Source organism: Artemia sp. Qi Xiang Cuo, chromosome 15 (assembly GCF_049724085.1).
Source record: "Artemia sp. Qi Xiang Cuo chromosome 15, ASM4972408v1, whole genome shotgun sequence".
NCBI classification, from domain to species: domain Eukaryota; kingdom Metazoa; phylum Arthropoda; class Branchiopoda; order Anostraca; family Artemiidae; genus Artemia; species Artemia sp. Qi Xiang Cuo.
The window spans coordinates 3,689,344-3,708,122 of record NC_142808.1 but is presented as its reverse complement, the minus strand read 5'-3'; the positions used below and the strand labels follow the sequence as shown (position 1 = coordinate 3,708,122).

Below are 18,779 nucleotides of genomic sequence, written 5' to 3'. Positions count from 1 at the left end.
GGTCATTTTGTTGAAAAAATAGTTCAAAAGTCAAATATAAAAAACTCAGGTGTCGAAATAACCCCCAGGGCACGGGGGCAGGCATTGTAAGTTATACCCTGGGGGCATAAATGGTTCTTATAAATGGAATGCTCGTATAAACTTCAGAAAGGGCTCATTTTATTAGAAATTGAAAGTTCGAGTTTACTTTTTAAGAGTCAAAAGAGATCCGAGGTCAATTAGCCCCCCACGCCTTTTTTTCAAACCCATCCGATGAAATTTCACTTTTCACTTTTTAAGAGTCAAAACAAATCAGAGGGCAATTAGGTCCCCCCTCCTCCATGCCCTATTTACCTGTAATCGATTCGATAAGGACTTTGAGATAGCCATTTTTTCAAAATGGTTCAAAGATCATATGTAGAAAACTCCGGGGTCGACACAATCCTTCAGGGCACGGGGTAGGCGTTGTAAGTAAGGCCTGGGAGCATATGTAGCTTTTGTGTAAGGTTTGCTCTTATAAACTCCAGAGAGGGCTCATTTGATTGAAAACTGAGAGTTCTAGTTCAGTTCTTAAGAGTCATAAGAAACCAGAGGGAAACTATCCCCCCACGCCCCTTTCCCCCCAAATGCATCCAATAAAAAAAATTTGAAAAAGCCATTATGCTGATCATTTGATTGGAAATTAAAAGTTCTAGTTCAGCTTTGGTGAGTCAAAAGAGATTGGAGGGCAACTAAACACCCCACGCCCCGGTTTCCGCAAATGCATCCGATAAGATGTTGAGATAGCCATTTTGTTCATAAAATAGTTCAAAAGTCAAATATCAAAAACTCAGGTGTCGAAATAACCCCCAGGGCACGGGGTCAGGCGTTGTAAGTTATGCCCTGGGGGCATAAATGGTTCTTATAAATGGGATGCTCGTATAAAATTCGGACAGGGCTCATTTGATTAGAAATTGAAAGTTCGAGTTTACTTTTTAAAATTCAAAAGAGATCCGAGGGCAAGTAGCACCCCCACGCCTTTTTTTCAAACCCATCCGATGAAATTTCACTTTTCACTTTTTAAGAGTCAAAACAAATCAGAGGGCAATTAGGCCCCCCCTCCATGCCCTATTTTCCTGTAATCGATTCGATAAGGACTTTGAGATAGCCATTTTTTCAAAATGGTTCAAAGATCATATATAGAAAACTCCGGGGTCGACACAATTCTTCAGGGCACGGGGTAGGCGTTGTAAGTTAAGCCTGGGGGCATATGTAGCTTTTGTGTAAGGTTTGCTCTTATAAACTCCAGAGAGGGCTCATTTGATTGAAAATTGAGAGTTCTAGTTCAGTTCTTAAGAGTCAAAAGAAATCAGAGGGAAACTATCCCCCCACGCCCCTTTCCCCCCAAATGCATCCAATACAAAAATTTGATAGAGCCATTATGCTGATCATTTGATTGGAAATTAAAAGTTCTAGTTCAGCTTTGGTGAGTCAAAAGAGATTGGAGGGCAACTAAACACCCCACGCCCCTGTTGCCGCAAATGCATCCGATAAGATGTTGAGATTGCCATTTTGTTCAAAAAATAGTTCAAAAGTCAAATATCAAAAACTCAGGTGTCGAAATAACCCCCTGGGCGCGGGGTCAGGCGTTGTAAGTTATGCCCTGGGGGCATAAATGGTTCTTATAAATGAGATGCTCGTATAAACTTCAGAAAGGGCTCATTTTATTGGAAATTGAAAGTTCGAGTTTACTTTTAAAGAGTCAAAAGAGATCCGAGGGCAACTAGCCCCCCACGCCTTTTTTCAAACCCATCCGATGAAAATTTTTTATAGTTATTTTATTCGAAATAGTTCAAAGGTTGGATAAGAAATATTTTGGTGTAGATACAACCTATCAGGGCACGGGCGCAGGTGTTCTAAGTTTTGTCCTGAGGGCAAGCATGGTTTTTATAACAGGCATGATCGTATAAACTTTATAGAGGACTCATTTGATTGAAAATTGACAGTTCTATTTCACTTTTTAAGGGTCAAGAGATCGGAGGCTAACTAGCCTGCCCCCACGTCTTTTTTCACCAAACATATCCGTTACAAATTTTGAGATAGCTATTTTCTAAATATAGTTAAAAAATTAGATCACAAAAACTTCGGTGTTGACAAACCCCCCCGGGCCCGGGGGGTAGGCGTTGTGAGTGTTATCCTGGGGGCGTATATTGTTCTTTTGAAAGGGATGCTCGTATAAACTTCAGAGAGGTCTCATTTTATTGGAAATTGAAAGTTCTAGTTCAGTTTTTAAGAGTCAAAAGATTACCCACGGCAACTAGCCCCCCCCCCCTTCACAGACCCTTTTCTCCCAAACCCTTGCAATAAAAATTTTTAGATAACCATTCCGCTAAAAAAAAGTTCAAAGGTCAGATAAGAGAAATTCGTGTGTCAACACATACCCCAGGGCCCAAGGCAGACGTTGTAAGTAATGTTTTGGGGGCATATATAGTTATTATGGAAGCGATGCTCTTATAAACTTAAGAGAAGACATATTTGATTGGAAATTGAAAGTTATAGTTCACTTTTTAGAGTCAAAAGAGATTGGAGGGCAACTAGACCCCTCCCTCCACGCCCTGGTTTCCTCAAACCCATCCAATAAGAACTTTGAGAGAGCCATTTTTCTCAAAATGGTTCAAAGATCATATAACGAAAACTCTGGGGGTCGAAAGAATCCTTTAGGGCCGGGGTAGGCGTTGCAAGTTATGCCTAGGGGGCATATATAGCTGTTACGGAAGAGATAGTCGTATAAACTTCAGAGAGGACTCATTTGATTAAAAACTGAAAATTCTCTCTCAGTTTTTAAGAGTTAAAAGAGATCAGAGGGCAACTACCCTCCCCCCGCCCCTTTTCCCACAAATTCATCCTATAAAAAGTTGGAGATACCCAATTTGCTAAAAATAGATCAAAGGTCAGATAAAAAAAAACTCCAGTTCACACACAACCCTCCAGGGTCCAGGGGAAGGTGTTGGAAGCTATGCCCTGGGGGCATATATGGTTCTTCTGGAAAAAATGCTCGTATCAACGTCAGAGAAGGCTCATTTGACTGGAAATTGAATGTTCTAGTTTACTTTTAAAGAATCAAAAGATATTGGAGTGCAACTAGCCCCCCTCCCCCCTCCACGCTCTTTTTCCTCAAACCTATCCGATACGAAGTTTAAGATAGCCTTTTTATAAAAACTAGTTCAAAGATCATATAATGAAAACTCCGGGATTGAAAAAAAAACCCAAGGGGCCCAAGGGCAGGCGTTATAAGTTATTCCCTGGGGGAATATATGGTTCATGGAAGGGATACACGTAAAAGCTTCACAGAGGGTTCATTTGATTGGAAATTGAAAGTCCTAGTTTAGTTTTTGAGCGGCAATAGAGATTGGAGGGCAACTAGCCCCTCCCCCACGCCCCTCTTTTCCATAATGCGCACCCGATAACAATTTTTAGACAGCCATTTTGTTAAAAATAGTTCAAAAGTCAGATAACAAAAAATCAGGTGTCAAAAGTCGACAAAACTCCCCTGGCCCTGGGACAGGCGTTCTAAGTTTGCCCTGGAGGCATATATGGTTCTTATGAAAGAGATGCTCGTATAAACTTCAGAGAGGGCTCATTTGATTGGATATTGAAAGTTCGAGTTCACTTTTGAAGAGTCAAAAGAGATCCAAGGGCAACAAGCCCCCTCCCCTTGCCTTTTTTCCAAAATAATCCGATGAAAATTTTGAGATAGCCATTTTGCCAAAAATAGTTCAAGGGTCAGATAAGGAAAACTCCTGTGTCGACGCAATCCTCCAGGGCCGGTGGGCAGGCGTTGTAAGTAATACTCTGGGGGTACATATGGTTCTTATGGAAGGGATGCTTGTATAAACCTCGGAGAGGGCTAATTTGGTTGGAAATTAAAAGTTTTCATTCACTTTTTAAGAGTCAAAATAGATCGGAGGGCAACTAGCCCCCCCCCCGTCCATGCCCTATTTACCTGTAACCCATTCGATAAGGAATTTAAGATAGCCATTTTTTCAAAATGGTTCAAAGATCATATAACGAAAACTCCAGGGTCGAAGCAATCCTTCAGGGCCCGGGGTAGGCGTTGTAAGTTAAGCCTGGGGGTGTATGCAGCTGTTATGTAAGGTTTGTTCTTATAAACTCCAGAGAGGGCTCATTTGATTGGAAGTTGAAAGTCCTAGTTTAGTTTTTGAGCAGCAATAGAGATTGGAGGGCAACTAGCCCCTCCCCCCACGCCCCTCTTTTCCATAATGCACACCCGATAACAATTTTTAGAAAGCCATTTTGTTAAAAATAGTTCAAAAGTCAGATAACAAAAAATCAGGTGTCCACAGTCAACACAACCCCCCAGGGCCTGGGGGCAGGCGTTCTAAGTTTGCCCTGGAGGCATATATGGTTCTTATGAAAGAGATGCTCGTATAGAATTCAGAGAGGGCTCATTTGATTGGATATTGAAAGTTCGAATTCACTTTTGAAGAGTCAAAAGAGATCCAAGGGCAACAAGCCTCCTCCCCTTGCCTTTTTTCCAAACCTATCCGATGAAAATTTTGAGATAGCCATTTTGCCAAAAATAGTTCAAGGGTCAGATAAGGAAAACTCCTATGTCGACGCAATCTTCCAGGGCCCGTGGCCAGGCGTTGTAAGTAATGCTCTAGGGGTACATATGGTTCTTATGGAAGGGATGCTTGTATAAACTTCGGAGAGGGCTCATTTGATTGGAAATTAAAAGTTTTCGTTCACTTTTTAAGAGTCAAAATAGATCGGAGGGCAACTAGCCCCCCCCCCCGTCCCTGCTCTATTTACCTGTAACCAATTCGATAAGGACTTTAAGATAGCCATTTTTTTCAAAATGGTTCAGAGATCATATAAAGAAAACTCCGGTGTCGACACAACCCCCCAGGGACCGGGAGGCCTTCCAGGTTAGGCCCTGGGGGCACAAATGGTTCTTAAGGAAAGGGTGCTCGTATAAACTTCAGAGAGGGCACATTTGATAGGAAATTGAAAGTTCTAGTTCACTTTCTCAGAATCAAAAGATATTGGAGGTCGCCTAGCCCCCCCTCCCCCCCCATGCCCTTTTTTACGAAACCATCCGCTGAAAATATTGAGGTAGCCATTTTTTTTTAATTTCAAAGGTCAGATAACAAAAATTCCAGTGTCGGCATAACCCCCCAGGGTCCGGGGGGCAGGCATTGTAAGTTATGTCCTGGGGTCGTGTATGGTTTTTATTAAAGGGGTGCTTGTAGAAATTTCAGAGAGGGCTCATTTGATTGAAAATGGAAAGTTCTAGTTCACTTTCAAAGAGTAAAAGGAGATCGAAAGGCAATTAGTTAAAAATATTTTGTTAAAAATAGTTCAAACATCAGATAATAAGAACTTCGAGGTTGACATAAACCCACTTTTTTACTTTGATACCAGTTTTGATACTTTGATGAACATTTGATTTTGAAAAAAAAAAGTTTGATTTTGAAATACGAGATTTTTAAAAACTTGACCCTTCTTGCAATCAAAAACGAAAAAAAATTGATTTAAAGACGAAACTCTGCAAAAAATAAGTATTTTAAAATAAAATTAATGGCCATTTTAAACTTAAGATCAGCATATAAAATACCTTTTAAAATTCAAACTCAAAACGACCAGATATTACTATTGAAGAATAAATGAAACTCAAAATGAACAGAAATTAAATAAGCAATCATAGCAAAAAATATACAACAAGTAATAATATAAATAAATAAATAGATCTTAAAGCGAGTAATTTTTAAATGGATTATGGAAATCAAGCTTAAAACGAAAATAAAGTATTTTGCTATTGAAGTATAAATGAACCTTAAAACGAACAGAAATTAAATAAAAAATCAATACAAACACACATACAATATATATTAACGTAAATTAATAAATAAACCTTATGACGAGTGAAACTTAAATTTAATATGCAAATCAAGCTTGAAACGAACAAAAACCACTAATAACAAGAGTTTGGATACCTCCTCCTTCTCTCCTTGTAAAAGTCTTAAACCTGCTGCGTCATTGGCGCTTTACTGAAAAGTATATGTGTCTTGGACAGTCTTTGAAAGTATAAACAAAATCAAATTGAATATTGGATAAACAATGATATTAATTGTTGAAAGATCCATCAGTTCAAGATTTTATTTCATTGTGATTTATTTTAATTTTCAATACTTTAAGAACTGAAAAAGAAAATATTTGTATTATAATTCGTTTTCAGTGAAGCGCCAATGACGCAGAAGGCTTTTGGTTTTTACAGTTAAGGAAGGGGGCAGTATCCAAACTCTTATTGGTATTGAAACTATATTCGTCTTGAATAATTTTAGAGAGAACTAATAAATTAAACTGAATATTTGATGTACAATTGTATTAATTGCTGAAAGCTCATAAGTTCAAAATTTTAATGCAATTTAATGTAAAATTCTCCCAGTGTAAGGTATCCCCTTGAAAGTTCACCTTCTAGAAACTCCCCTCCCACCAAAAACTCTCCCCGTGGAAAATCCCCTAGCAGAAAATTCACCCCCCCCCCAAAAAAAATCGTCCACATACCTCCCAGTATACAACAACTATACGTAAGCAATGGGCAAATTTCATGACTTACAGACCTTTCCCCAGGGGCTGTGGGGGGTCATGTTATCGCCAAAGCCTAATTGCTGGATTTTTCAACTATGCTGAACAAAATGGCTATCTCGAAATTTTGATTGGACGACATTGGCGGAAAGGTGCGTGTGAGGTGGGCTAGTTGCCAACCAATCTTTTCGTTCAATTAAAAAGAGCACTAGCCCTTTCATTTTGCAATCGATTGAGCCCTTTTTAAAGTTTCTACGACAACTCCCACTATACGAAGTTCCCTGGTCTAAGAAAAACAACATAAAATCCAGTCACCAAAGTGATGCAGCTCTTGTTGGAGCCTAGAATAAAATTTCATCCCTTACCTTATCTCAAAACTATGTTGAACATCTGTGCACCTTCCATCAACATGCTCTAAAATAGATATTTGGAGTCTCGCCTCTTTGTCCTCTTCGCATATATTCGTTCCACTCCAAAATTCAAGACGGCTTTCCCCATTTACTGAAAGATTTTGATATTCAAGAATAGATTCTTGATTATCTGAACAGAGCATGGCTGAAGATCCATGCCCAATACCTGAGCATGTGGTAGTCATATTTCTAAAAGAGAAATAAAAACGATAATGGATCACCCTGGATCACCATTTACAGATTATCTGAGAAAGCACAACATAAATGTTAAACAGTAGCGAACATTCCTATGCTCTTCATTACAAATTTTCGGGACACATCAGTCACACACCTTTCTTCATGAATCCACCTTCTTTAATATTTATGTTGTGGTAGCAACTGAAGCTACTGTTGTGACGCAAAGAAAAACTTCCCTTTCCGCGCACTGTGATGTGTCCCATTTCTGAACCAAATTTTCGCCCCTGTTTAATATTTGTGCTGTGTGACAAACAAATCAATCATACTACTAAATAACGAATCTATCTGCTTGTTTTATTGCTGAGCTGCTATCGGGCACATACCCAGGGGCAGGGCACGTCCGTACCCTCTTCCGCCAACATCTCTTGATCTAAAGACTTCTACTAGAAAATTTGATAATTTTCAATTAATTCCTCTATTTCTATGTTCATTTCAAAGCTGCCCCCCCTCCCCCAGTACAAGGTCCTGCATAAGACTGTGCATTGCCCAGTCAGCCTAACAAAATAGAATTTCTCGGTAAGTAATGAAAAAAAGTTGAAAATGAATTAATAAGCTTTCCCTAGAAATCCGATCACATTTGAACGGAACTTGATCAGATGATCAGATGAAAGATGATTTGAGAAAAGTACTACTACTACTTCAGCTATTGAACAAATTCAAATGATTTTAAGTGCGTTCACGTTGTCAAAGTATTGTTGCAATGACTTAGGAATTAAATAGGGTATCAAGTTGAAACTTTGACAAAATGTTGAAGAGGATGCTGAACTATATCAAAATAAACTATATGCACCTTCGTTGTCAAAGAGTGCATGTGCAGTGTCTCAAGAATGGCAAATGCTATTAATTTGAAACTTTCAGGGCTTGTTGATGAGGATTTTGAACCAAATTGGAAGATAAAATGTGCATCCAAGGTTGTCAAAAAAGTGTATCTGCGGTTTCTCAGGAACAGCTAAGGAAATTGAGTTGAAACTTCCAGGACATGTTCAAGGGACAGTCGACTAATATTGATCTACATTTAAGGCTGCAACATGGATACAACACTTTTTAGTAAATCACAAATAACTTTCTAGTCCTTAGAAGGGATATCAGAGGGGATATTAGCCCTACTCCTGTTTATAGTAGTTTCTGCTTGCTTTAAGTTGACTTGATTATTTATTGTAATTTCTTTTCGTTTTGGTTTTCATTTAATTATTTATTTCATTTAATGATCTAAATTTGTTTTACTGTTGAATTGCTGAATTGTTTACTTGTTTTTAGAAAAAAAATTTTGGTGTAACTAATTATTTAAATTAATTTTCCCTATAAAGTACAATCAAATCGCATTTTTCGTTTAATTATTGGGCAGCTATTGTTTTATTGTTTAACTAGAACACCCAGTCATCCGTACACTCTAACCCTTGGAAAGTTTTACTCTCCCGTTTGATGGCATGTTCTCCGTTAGCTTTGATGGTCTTTCTGAGGGCAAAGCCTGTCGAATGGGCAAAGTCTTAGGCAAAATGGGCAAATTTCTTAGGGCAAAGTACATGTAAAAGGGAATAAGATACCATCTAGCATAACTCATAAGTTCACAAAAACACGTAACTAACCTCACTTTTCACCTTAACCGCGTCAATAGTATTCTCGTACATGGAGCTTTTTAATTTCACATACATATCTGGCATATTATAAGAGAATGGGACAGTCACTAAAATTTTTCTACTAGCTGAATCAAGTCCCAGATCATTTTCTAAAAATGAGGACTAAGGAATCTGAAAATCCAGTCCATTTTCATTTATTAATCTAAGCGACACAGTTCTATCAACGCATCCTCTCTTTTAAAGCCCTACTTTTCCTTTCTTATAGCTTCCTATGCAGCATCTCTTACTCAGAGGCGACGCTATAGCGTTGCCTATAGTAAAGACCAAAAGGCGTCTATGTTGTACTAGGTCTTTTATCCAGAAGAACCTCACATGGAAAAAGAGGTCATAAAAGCTTTGGAGCATGATCGTTCGATTGGAAATCAGAAGTTCATGTGCCGTTTTAAGAGTTTAAAATGATCAGGGGGCAACTTCCTCCCCCATGCCCTTTTTCCCCAAACGGATTCAATAAACATTTTGGGATAACCATTTCATTTAAAATAGCCCGAAGCTCAGTTGACGAAAACTAAGGGGTCAACATAACCCACCGGTGCCCTGGGGCAAGTGTTGTAAGATATGCCCCGGGGACATATAAGGTTCTTATTGAATGTGTGGTCGTATAAACTTTAAACGAGGCTCGTTTGATTGGAAATTGAAAGTTATAGTGCTATTTTTAAGAGTCAAAAGTGGTCGATGGTCAACTAGCCCTCCTCCGCACCCTCTTTTCCCCAGATGCATCTGATAAAAATTTTGAGATAGCTATTTTACTCAAAATAGTCAAAGATCATGTAACAGTACCTTCGGTGTTTACATAACCCCCCAGAGTCCGGAGGCAAGAATTGTAAGCTATACCGTGAAGACATATAAGGTTTTTATGGAAAGTGTGGTCGTATAAGCTTTGGAAGAGGCTCATTTGATTGGAAATTGTTTTAGTTCCCTTTTTAAAAGTGAAAAGTACCGGAGGGCAAGTAGCCCTCTCCACGCCTTCTTTTCCCTAAATAAATCCGATCAACGTTTTGAGATTGTCATTTTGTTCAAAATTGTCCAAAGATCATATAAAATACCTCCGGGATTGACACATCCCTCCAAACCCCGAGGGCAAGGGCTGTAAGTTTTACCCTGGGGGCATATAAGATTTTTATTGAAGGAGTGGTCATATAAGCTTTGGAGAAGGCTCATTTGATTGGAAACTGAAAGTTTGATTTCCCTTTTAAAGTTTCAAAAGGGATCCCAGAGCAACTACATCCTCCGCCCATGCCCTCTTTTCACCGAATGCATCCGATCGACATTTTGAGATAGCCATTTTGTTTAAAATAGTCCAAACATTACAAAAAAATTCCTCTGGGATTGACACAACACCCCAGAGCCCAGGGGTGAGGATTTTAAGTTTTTTCTCGGGGTATATAAAGTGATTGAGAAGGAAGTGGCCATAGAAACTTTGGAGGAGGCTCATTTGATTGGAAATTGAAAGTTTTACTTCTCTTTTAAGAGTCAAAGTTGATCGGCGGTAAACTAGCCCCCCGACTACCCTTTTTTTCCCAATGCATCCAATCGAAATGTTGAGATAGACATTTTGTTCAAATAGTCCAAATATGATATAACAATGCCTACAGGGTTGACACAGCCCATCACAGCCAAGGGACAAGGGTTGTAAGTAATGCTCCAGGGGAGTATAAGGTTTCTATGGAAGGGTTAGTCGTATAAACTTAGAAGGAGGCTCATTTGATTGGAAATTAAATTTTTCTAGTTCCTTTTTAAGAGTTAAAAGTGATAGGAGGGCAACTAGCCCCTCCCCATGTCCACTTTTCTCCAAACACATCCGATAAAAATTTGGAGATAGGCATCTTGCTTAGCCCAAAGATCATATAACAACACCTTCAGCGTTGACAAACCCCTCAGAGCCCGGAGGCAAGGGTTGTAAGCTATGCCCCGGGAAGGGGTGGTCGTACAAACTTTGGAGGAGAATCACTGTATTTGAAATTAAAAGCTCTAGTTTGCTTTCTAGAAGTCAAAAGTGATCGGAGGGCAGCAAGAGCCCCCACCCCCTTTTCCCCCAAATTTATCCGATGGAAATTTTGAGATGTCCCTTTTTGTTCAAAATAGTCCAAAAATCATAAAATAATTCCTTAGAAGGGTGACAAACCCCCCAGAGCCCAGAGAAAGGGTTGTAAGATATGCAGGTTCTTATGGAAGGGGTGGTCTTACAGACTTTCGAGGAGGCTCATTTGATTGGAAATCAAATGCCCCCCACAGACCTCGGGGCAAGAATTGTAAATTATCCAATTTGTCCATTTTTAGCATGCAGAATTTTTAATTGGGAAAGGTGAGAATGTTTTATCATGGGTGCATCCGGAAAGACTAAGGTTATTGAGGTAAACTTTCGCAAAATGTTTCGTGGAAACAATCATAGCAAACAAAAATACAACAAGAACTAATATAAATGAATAGATAATGATGAAAAGAGTAGAAATTAGATTGAATATGCAAATCAAGCTTAAAAAGAACAAAAATTGCAAAAAAATACAAGTTTGGCAATTGCGCTCTTCCCAAACTGTAAAAGTCTAAAGCCTACTGCATCATTGTCGCTTTACTGAAAACAACGTTCGTCTTGAACAGTATTGGAAAGAACAACTAAAATTAAACCGAATATTTGAAATATAATGAGATTAATTTAACATTTTCTTTCACGGCTATTTTTATTTTGATTTTCAATTTTGTAATAAGTACAAAGGAAATATTTGTAATAAATTCGTTTGAAGACTGTATGTGTCTTGAACAGTCCTTGGAAAGAACTAGTAATATGAAACTGAATTTTTGATACAAATGATATTGATTGTTGAAAGCTAAGCAGTACCATATTTTATATCCCTTTAATTCTTATTTTTGTTTCCAATGTTTTAAGTAAAAAAGAAAATATATGTAATATAATTCGTTTTCAGTAAAGCGCAAATGACACATTAGGGAAGAGAAAACACTAGACAGTTAGGGAAGAGAAAGAGGGCAGTTGTCAAACTCTTGTATGTAGTGTTTTTTATTCATTTCAAGATTGCTTTGCACATTCAATTTAAGTTTTACTCGTTTTAATATTTATTTATTCATTTATGATTAAATAATTATTTGATTACTATGACTGATTATTTGATTAGGCTACTGTTCGGTTTGGGTTTCATTTATTCTTTAATAGTAATATCTAGTGACTTTGAGTTTGAATTATTATAGGAATTCCTCTCTGCTAGTCTTAAATTCAGTATAAGTTCAGTACAATACAAGTTTTTTTTTTAGTTTAAAAAACTTCTTTTTCGGAAAGTATTTTTCAATTAATTTGATAAGCATCCTGTCAAACAATATGCTTTCCATCAAAATCGATCTAATTCCTGTATAATTTCTACTTTTACTCTAATCACCTTCTTTTATGAAAGAATTTTGTAAGACTTTTCCTATAATTTATAGGTACTTTCCTTGTGTTAAAATGATTTTAATAATTTTCGGTATTTCATCGGTAGTTTTGTAACCCCAATATTTCAAAAACTTACTTACTATACTATCAGCACTTAATACCAGGCTGTTGCGCAGTAATTTTGAAGGCGGGATATCAAAAAAAATTAACACTTTCAATAAGAAGTGACAAAAAATTACCCCCCCCCCTGTGTACAACCCAACCTAATGCCTTAATATTTTCAAACATTTCATTAGTGCTACAATATCTACCTGCTCCTTGTCAAATAAATCTACTTTGATTTTCAAATAATGAAAAATATTGGGCGATAGATTGACATCATAGATCCAAGGGCGTATCCAGGATATTTTTCAGGGGGGATTTGGGGGAGGCTTTACAAAAAAAATGAAAAATGAATCCAAAAGTTGTTTATATCGATATTTTCACGTTTTTACGAGTTGTAAAAATTTCGGGGAGGGGATTCATACCAGGTATCCTACCCCCTGGATACGGCCGTGTAAGGAGCACTGAACAAATTGTCTGTTTGAAAGTAGGATACTTACGAATAATACCCAGGTTTTTCTTGTTCAAAGCCTTCTTTGAGGAAGATCCATGAGCCGTCTGATTCGATGACTGGAGGTAGAAAGGCCGTCTCCTCTTCTTTTTCACATATTTCATGCACTTTCACGTCTTTCATCACGATCCTCATTTCTCGCACTAGGGTTACTCTAGAAGAAAAGATATTCTGTGAGAGAAAAACAAGTGAACGATTAATTTTTTAGAACTATGATAAGGAGAGAAATCTACTAAAGAAATTAATCACATTATTATTCATGTCAAACCCCGCCACAGGCTCCATTGACTACTTCTCCCTCTAGAACCATACCCCCCCCCCCCTATTTTAGTTTTAAAACTTGATTTATTTTTTTTAATATTTAACCAACCCCCCCCCCCTCCTCAATTTTGAAAAACACTTTTTTTTGGAGTTATTTTATTTAAATGCCTTTTTGGTATTTTCGTGGAAACAAAATTCAAAAAGAAACAATGAAATTACCCCTTCTTGATTTTGAAAAAAACATTATCCCCATTGTGCCGGTTTGATGAATTGAGGCAACTGGTGAATGTATTTTTTTAGTCTTATTCCTAAGTTAGTCTGAGTAACTATGTTTCATTAAAACTTAAATTTAATTTTGGACTTAAGTGTGAAGAAAATTCCTCAGGGCAATGACAGTTGCAGAAGTATCATTGAAGTAATGACCGCTCCTCTCAATCCTTCGCAGTAACTAAAAATTTTTGATTTTACTGGGCCAGCTTTGCCTCATGGAAGGCTCACACAACAGTCACACCTGTGGATACAATTAAACTACGCGCGACTACACCGCCAGTAACTGTGTCTTGTACGCAATTTGGTGAATTGGCCTATGTTTAATTTTCAATGGTAATTTGGATGATTAATCGATCAGGTTCTAAGATTTAAGGCAAATAAATTTGAAATTAGAAAACCTGGAAGTTCTGAATAGCAATTTTTTTGTCTTCTAAACAAATCTGAAAAAAAAACTCTGAATCTGATAAAAATAACACATTTGTGCTGATACATTCTTTTCAAATGATTTTTTACAATTTTCCAAATGTCAAAAATGATTTTTTACGAATTTTTAAAAATTTTCAATTCTCTCTAAAATTTTCCGCATCAACAGTTACAAGTGTAACGTAAAAAAAAAAAATCACTACAAACAAGAGTTTGGCTACTGCCCCCTTCCTAACACTAAAAGTCTAAAGCCTACTGCATCATTGGTGCTTTACTAGGGGTCGGGTGGTCTGTACGGCCACCCCTCCCATAAAAACCTTACATGTTAACAATGGACAATTTACATAACTGTCCATTCTTTTATATCCGGTTTTTTTAACCACGAAGGCATATTTATTTCACCTTTGGAATATTTTGAAGAAAATGGCTACCTCAAAATTCTGATTGGATACATTTGGGGAAAAGAGGGCTTGGGGGGACTACTTGCCCATCGATCACTTTCAACTCTTAAAAAGAGAACTAGGACCCCCTCAGAAGTTTATACGACCATCCCTTCCACATGAAGGGCCTCTGGGAAAAAATAATAAATGAATAATAAAACATCGAAACCATTTAAGAATTATTTATTCAATTCTATTTGCATCTGTTATCTTTATGTTTTCTATGTTGATTAATTTTAATTTCTGTTCGTTTCGGGTTTTATTTATTCTTTAATAATAATTTCTGGTCGTTTTGATAATGAACAATAAAAAGAATTAATATCTACTGCTCTTGAGTTTAATGTGGTTATTTGCTCCCCTAACTTACAGCCTTATATCTTACAACCCTTACCCCCGGCTTTGGGGGATTGCGTCAACCCCGGAGACATTGTTTTATGATCTTTTGATTATTTTGAACAAAATGGCTGTCAAAAAAAAAATTCAATCATATGCATTTGAAGAAAAGAGGGGAGGGGGAGGGAGCTAGATGCCCTCTGATAACTTTTAACTCTAAAAAAGGGAACTAGAATTTTTAATTTAGGATCAAGTGAGCCTTTTCCCAAGGATATATAACCATCCCTTCCATAAAAATCTTATATGCCCCCGAATTATAAATTACAACCCTCGCCCCCGAGTGCGGGGGGGGGGGCTGTGTCAACTCCAACAGTATTTATATATAATCTTTTGATAATTCTGAACAAAATGACTATCTAAAAATTTCGATCGAATACATTTTGGGAAAAAGGGCATGGAAGGGGGGAGGGGGGCTACTTGCGATTTGATAACTTTTGACCCTTCAAAACTGAACTAAAAAAAGGGCATGGAAAGGGGGGGGGGGGGTATTTGCGATTTGATCACTTTCCCTTAAAAACTGAACTAGAAATTTCAATTTCCAATTAAATTAGACTCCTCTAAAGTTTATGCGACTACCCCTTCCATAAGAATCTTATATGCCCCGAAGACATAACTTGCAACCCTTGCCCCCGGGCTTTGGGGGCTGTGTCGACCTTGGAGGCATTTTTGTATGACCTTTGGAATATTTTAAATACAATGACTATTTCAAAATTCCGATCATATGCATTTTGGATGAAGAGTGTGTATGGGGGGGAGGCTAGTTGTCCCTCGATCATTTTTGACTCTCAGAAATCTCACTAGAACTTCCGATTCCCAGTCGAATAATTCCCCTACGAATTTTATACGACCACCGTTTCGGTAAAAACCTTATATGCCCCCTGGGCATAACTTAAGACACTTGCCCCCGGGCTCTGGGGGGTTTTGTTGACCACTGAGTTTTTTTTATCGGATCTTTGAACTATTTAAACAAAATCTCAAAGTTGTAATCAGAAACACTTGGGGGAAAGAGGGTTTGGGAGGGCTTTTTGCAATGCAATTACTTTCGACTCTTAAAAGGGGTACTAGAACTTCCAATTTACAATCGAATGAGTCCCTCGGAAGTTTATACGACCACCTTTTCCATATGAAGCTCCTTTAGGGAAAAAATAATAATAAGACATAGAAGCCTTATGGCCTTTACCATAGGCAACACTACAGTATTGTATCTGATGCTATAGCATTGCTAATTTGATGACATTAAAACGGCAAAAATTTGAAGAATGGATTATTATTCACGCATTTTACTTCAAAGAAAGTTGGATATACACATACCAGCTACATACCTACTATACCCACTATTACCCATTACAAGCCAAGCTTCTTGGGCCAAGTAACCTTTTTATGTTTTTAATTGTTTTTCTTGTTTTCCTTTTTTGTTTTAATAAATGATTGACTGTTTGATTGATACCAAGAAATAGTAAAAACATCGATAAAGAAACATATGCAATAAAATAAACTAAAGAAGTTTAAGCACTAACTATCTGGCTATGCATTCGTGATCTCGCATCAGCATAAATTTTATTTAATTCCTTCCTAGTACCGTTATGCATTCTTTGCTATTGCAACTGTCAATACTATTACTAATGCTCCTAACAACGCACAGCAGCACCAGGCCGCTCGAGGTCAACACAGCTACGCACGCTCCTCCTTTATCTCTAAATGTTCAAAGCCTCCCTCTTTTCATCCTCTTGCGAAGTTAAATTCCCTTTAAATCTTTCCCTGCGACCTCCTCCCACCTTATTTGGGGACGACCTACTTTTTGTTTAAACCTAGATGATTGGCAAAAGGGACAATCTTTGGTATTCTCTCGTCCTTCATTCACAGAATGTTTCCTAGCCCTCTCAACCTTTTCATCGTTATAGCCCTAGAAATCGGGTAGAACCACATTTTTCGTACAGACTATTGTTTGAAACACCGTAAGTCAGGTATGTTCCCAAAATAACCCGTAGATAGTTCCTCTGGAAAACATTTAACAAGTCCTACTCCGTCTTTAGTAGCGCCCCCATTTCAGAACCCTGCTTCACTACTGACATCACTGTAGCTTCCAGAATTCTAATCTTGGTCTGCAGCAGGGCCGTAATTTCGTCAAACTCCTGGGGGGGGGGCGAAGTTGGAGACAATTTTCCAAAATCAAGTGAAAATGACAGTAAAAACTAAAAAAAGCCATTTGGTACCATAAAGGTACCATTTAGTGCAATAAAACAAAATAAAGATACTTTATAGTACTATAAAGGTAAATATGTACTAAAAAATAATATGTTTCTATTTATGCTTGAATGTAGGTTTATCTTAGTTTTGACAAGATTATGGAAGAAACTATATTTCAGCTGGGGAGGGGGGGGGGACAAACTAAGTTTTGGTGGGCAAACCGAGGTCTGGGAGGGGCAAAGATTTTTTATTCGATGTGTTTGGGGAAATGGTGGGCGTGAGAGGGGTGTACTTGCCATCCAATAACTTTTGACTATTACAAAGGGCACTAGCCTTTTCAATTTCCAATCGAATGATTCCTTTTTAAAGTTTCTACGACAACGCTTTCTATAAAATAATTATAAGCCCTCAGGGCTTAAATCACAACCCTTACCCTGAGCGCTGTGGGAGGAGTGTCATCCTCAAAAACATAATTTCCGGACTTTTTAATTTCGTCGAACAAAACGGCTATTTCAAAATTTTCATTGGATGTGTTTGGGGAAACGGTGGGTGTGAGAGGGGTGTTAGTTATCCTCCAATCACTTTCGACTATTAAAAAGAGCACAAGCCCCCCTAATTTCCAATCGAATGAGCCCTTTTTGAAGTTTCTAAAACATCAACTATCTATGAAAACCTTATAGGCCCCCTGGGTATAACTTACAACTCTTGCCCCGAGGGCTCTGAGGGGGTTATCATCCTCAAAGATCTAATTTCTAAAACTTTTAATTACGTTGAACAAAATGATTGTCTAAAAGTTTTGATTGGATGTGTTTGGGGAAAAGGTGGGCGTGAGAGGGGTTTATTTGCCCTACAATAACTTTCGACTATTAAAAAGGGCACTATCACTTTGAATTTCTAATCGATTGAGCCCTTTTTCAAGTTTCCACGACAAATCTTTCAATAAAAATCTTATATGCCCCAGGGCATATACTTACAACCCTTACTATACTTTCTAAGACCACATTGGCTATACATGACGCATGGACCTAAGAGAGGAAAGGAAATAATAAATCTTAAATAAAACCAAAAAAGGGTGAGTAAAATATGAAGACGAAAAACAAGCAAATAGTTCGACAAGGAACTCCACCAAGCCGTCCTCAGTGCTAAAAAAAAAAAAAAAAAAAAAAAAAAAAAAAAAAAAAAAAAGAATCTATCCTTCTAGAGTACACTACACAAGATCTGAACAAACACTGACTGAAAAACCAAAGCCGAAACCAATGAGCAATACTTTTCCTCTCAATTACTTCTTTGAAAGATTGCGGTAGGCCATTTACAGTATATATTAAAGTTGCCTCCTCAAAAAGAACAAGATGTGTATGATTTTCGAAAATATGCTGGGCCAATGCGGAATCAAAGCTGTCATTTTTATTTTGCAATCTCAGGGACTTGTCTATTGGAGTTTCGTGTTCATGCAAACGTTCACCAAGTTGTTGATGGGTCCTACGAATGTAAAATTTTACACATGAACACGGGACTCAGTAGACACAACCACCCAGTACATGGTCAATTTTAACTTTTCCTGAGACACCACTTTGAGCCATAAAACAACCGTAAATACATCAGAAATTATTACGGGTGTGGAATCTGCTATTTTTAGATCTCATGGGGAGGTAGAAAATCCAGACCTACCCAGAGGTGAAATTGTAAATATTATTCTTGATTATAGGCCATCTTTGTCGCTTTCAACTCAGTCAAAAGAAGAAATTAAAATCCTCCGGAACTTAGAAAAAAATAAAAATACAGTAATTACAAGAGCAGACAAAGGAAACACAGTAGTAATTATGAATTCTGCAGATTATAAAATGACAGAAAATGCTCTTTGAATGGATAAAAATACTTACAAAGAAATAAAAAGTGATCCCACAGACAAATGCACACAACAGTTGAGAAAATAATTAGGAATTTTAAAAGACAGTAGACTAATTA

At 37.6% G+C, this 18,779-nt stretch overlaps 1 protein-coding gene across 1 annotated transcript in view; it reads right to left on the bottom strand.

Moving 5' to 3' along the window:
• The window catches only part of LOC148943242 (reelin-like), a 215,875-nt gene that overhangs the window by 129,370 nt on the left and 67,726 nt on the right, over positions 1-18,779 (bottom strand). The window contains exons 4-5 of the mRNA XM_089101779.1: positions 12,830-12,994; positions 6,933-7,166 (exon numbers count right to left, since the gene is read on the bottom strand). Coding sequence (XP_088957905.1) covers positions 6,933-7,166; positions 12,830-12,994 — 399 coding nt within the window. The remainder of the gene's footprint in view (positions 1-6,932; positions 7,167-12,829; positions 12,995-18,779) is intronic.